Here is a 3,780-nt window from a genome sequence, read left to right as displayed (position 1 = left end):
AATGTTCCCACACTTGATGGGCTGGTGGTAAGGGTGTTTGACTCACAATGTGTGGGCTGGAATTCTTGTCACAGAACATGGTTGTTCTCTCAGCTGTGGGGGTGTATTACTGGTCAATCCCTCTATTTATTAGTAAAATACATTAATACTTTAAAGTTCCTGTTCAAAAGATCTATATTTAAGTTAAATAAATACCAAGACCCCCACATATAAACTCCCTTCATAAATATGTAGTTCTTTTATCAAGTTTTGTTCCTTTTGAATTTCACATACAGCCACAAGAGGGCTATCTATACTATCCATCCATAATTTGACAGTGATAGTCTAGAAAGAAGACAGCTAGTCAACAGCACTCGCTGTCAACTCTTGAGCTACTCAGTCAACATGTTAAGTAGACAAAACATTAGAATATTTTATGATATACAACTAGTTACAATTATGAGACATCTCTTACAATTAATCCAGAAATTACTGTTTGAAAGTAAAGTTGGTTGTTATTATTTTTACATTTAATATTTTGATATTAATGTTTTTGATTGTATTACACTATAAATTCCTTCTATATGATGTCCATGGATTAAACCAGTCTTTTAACCTCAGAGTAATCATCATTTAATATAGTCTATATGTTCATGATACTTATCATGGCAGATGTCTCTGATGTTCTGTTTATGACTCCATAAACAAATAAGATTGAAGGCTGTAAAAATTAGACTTTACCATAGTAATTATAATGAGTAATTATGTTAAATTCTGTACTTCTCAGACAGGTGGTAAATAACTTAGAGAAGAGGGAAAACCTAGAAAACAAATGTCACAATTCTCATACTTGTGGAGATTGAGGATTTTTTAAAACATTTAATTGGAAAATTAAGAATTTAAAACTCAAGTGATTATTTTTGATTTATTAGTCATGTTTTGACGTCTAGTTTGTTGACATCCATTAATAACAAAGTAGTTTAATTAAATGTTGAATGTAATTTCTCTGAAAATATGTAACATACACACTTTGACTTGCGTTTAGTGAGAAGGTTAAAGTTATGAATGTATCGTATATTTTAATTTTAGATATAAGGACCAGTGTGAACATCTGTTGTGGAAGTCGTTTTCCTGAATACCATCTTTTAAATCAAGAAGATCCATTTAAAGAAGTTATGAAATCTTCAAAATTAAACAGTGATGTTTGTAGAAAAACAAATATAAATGGAAGTAACATAAAACAATCTAATATACATGAAGGTGATGATAAACCATACAGCTATGTAACATGTGGGAAGGAAATTGTAACATTGGATAAGGTAAAACAATCTAATATACATGAAGGTGATGATAAACCATACAGTTATGTAACATGTGGAAAGGAAAGTGTAACATTGGATAACGTAAAACAACAGAAGAGAATAAGGTACGGAAAGAAATTGTACAGATGTGAAGTTTGTAGTAAACAATTTAGATTTAATAGTGAATTGAAAAAACATGAACAAATGCATACTGGAGAGAAACCTTACACTTGTGCAGTTTGTGAAAAACATTTTCAAACAAGTAATGTTTTAAAAATACATCAAAGAATACATACTGGGGAGAAACCTTACAGTTGTGATATTTGTGGAAAACAATTTCGAACTAGTGGTAACTTGAAAAGACATGAACAAACACATACAAGGGAGAAACCTTACAGTTGTTCAGTTTGTGGAAAACAGTTTCAAACAAGTAATGGTTTAAAAATACATCAAAGAATACATACTGGGGAGAAATCTTACAGTTGTTTAGTTTGTGAAAAAGACTTTAGAATAAATTGGGAATTAAAAATACATCAAAGAATACACACTGGAGAGAAACCATATTGCTGTGACATTTGTAGAAAACAATTTAGTAGTAACTCTAGCTTAAAAGAACATGAACGAATACATACTGGGGAGAGACCCTACAATTGTGTAGTATGTAATAAACAGTTTAAAACATATAAGGCAATAAAATATCATGAAAGAATACATACTGGGGAGAAACCTTTCTGTTGTACAATTTGTGGAAAGGACTTCAGATCAACTAGTGACTTAAAAATGCATCAAAGAAAACATACTGGGGAGAAACCTTACAGTTGTGATGTTTGTGGAAAACAATTTGGAACTAGTGGTAACTTAAAAAGACATGAACAAACACATACAGGGGAGAAACCTTACAGTTGTGCTGTTTGTGGAAAAAACTTTAGAACAAATGAGGAATTAAAAATACATGAAAGAAGACATACTGAGGAGAGACCATACTGTTGTAAATTTTGTAGAAAGAAATTTAAAACAAATGCTGAATTAAAACAACATCAAAGAATACACAGTGGGGAGAAACCTTACAACTGTATAGTATGTGATAAACAGTTTAGAACAAGTTATGCATTAAAATATCATAAAAAAATACATACTGGGGAGAAACCTTACAGTTGTGACATTTGTGGAAAACAATTTGGAACTAGTGGTAGATTCAAAAGTCATGAACGGATACATGTTGAAGTGAAACCTTACCATTGTGCTGTTTGTGGAAAAGACTTCAAAACAAAATGTGAATTAAAAATACATCAAAGAATACATATTGAAGGGAAGAGTGTGTAGTGTGTAAAAAACAATATAGTTGTAACTAGCTTAAGGAAACGTGAAGAAAGACATAATTTTGTGACACTTGTGTAATATGTGATAAACAGTTTATAACAAATGGTGGATTAAGATATCATAACACATACAGAGAATCTTTACTGCTGTACAGTTAGTGAAAAATAATTCTCAAGTGACTCTATCTTAAAAGTGCATTGAATGATACTCTTACGAAGAGAAACCAGTTTCACAGTTTATGGAAAACAGTTTGGAGCAAACGGTAAAATAAAAATACATTCGAGAATGAACACCTAAGAGAAACTGTACTGTTGTTTACTGCATTGTAAAGAGTTTGTAACAAACTGTAACTACTACTGAATGTAGTTATTGTTTAAAGTTTATTGAACCAGATGAGGCAGGATTAAGGTGTATAGATCTGTCTTTGGTGTTTTTTTGGTAACCTTTGGAGATGTTAGATATGATAAGGTGATAAAATTAAATCTGGATGGAGAGAACAATCATTGTTTCTGTAAAAGGAAATAGTAAGAAACTTTATAACTGAACAGTTTTATTTCCTAGTTTTTTTATGTATAGACAGTAAGTATTGATTAGAACCAGTTTCTTTATATTAATATTTCAACATGTACTGAGAATGTCCTGCTATAATTGATTTCTCAACACTTACAGACCTGTGAATTGTGGGTCATGAATTATCTTGAACTACAATATCAATTTTCCTGTTTTAAAATCATCATACAGTGTCTAGTAAGATGGCTCAGTATTAATAATAGAATAAATAAAATATTAATAAACATTTTGATTTTGCCTAAAGTTTAGTATTTGTAAATATTTAAAATTAGTAAATTAAATTAGTAGTTGAAAGTAATGTTGGTTGTCTACTGTAAACATTTCTGTTGAACAAGAAAAGATAAAGTTGATTGTTGTGATTGTATACCATCATATTTAAAAAGTTGAATTTGTCTACTGTAATCCTTTCTATTGAACAAGATAAGATAAAGTTGATTGTTGTGATTGTATACCATCATATTTAAAAAGCTGAATTTGTCTACTGTAAACCTTTCTATTGAACAAGATAAGATAAAGTTGATTGTTGTGATCCTATACCATCATATTTAAAAAGCTGAATTTGTCTACTGTAAACCTTTCTATTGAACAAGATAAGATAAAGTTGATTGTT

General features: G+C 30.1%; 1 protein-coding gene across 1 annotated transcript; it reads left to right on the top strand.

The window, feature by feature from the left end:
• The first annotated feature begins 1,073 nt into the window (after nucleotides 1-1,073).
• On the top strand, nucleotides 1,074-3,273 carry LOC106470725 (zinc finger protein 229-like). The gene is made up of 2 exons (XM_022399360.1): nucleotides 1,074-1,239; nucleotides 1,324-3,273. Exons 1-2 carry the CDS (start codon nucleotides 1,155-1,157, stop codon nucleotides 2,601-2,603), a joined length of 1,365 nt encoding a protein of 454 aa, XP_022255068.1. The 5' UTR covers nucleotides 1,074-1,154; the 3' UTR covers nucleotides 2,604-3,273.
• Nucleotides 3,274-3,780: the final 507 nt, after the last annotated feature.

The sequence above is a fragment of the Limulus polyphemus genome, unplaced genomic scaffold, assembly GCF_000517525.1.
Source record: "Limulus polyphemus unplaced genomic scaffold, Limulus_polyphemus-2.1.2 Scaffold4184, whole genome shotgun sequence".
NCBI classification, from domain to species: Eukaryota; Metazoa; Arthropoda; class Merostomata; order Xiphosura; family Limulidae; genus Limulus; species Limulus polyphemus.
This window is presented reverse-complemented; position numbering and strand designations above follow the sequence as displayed.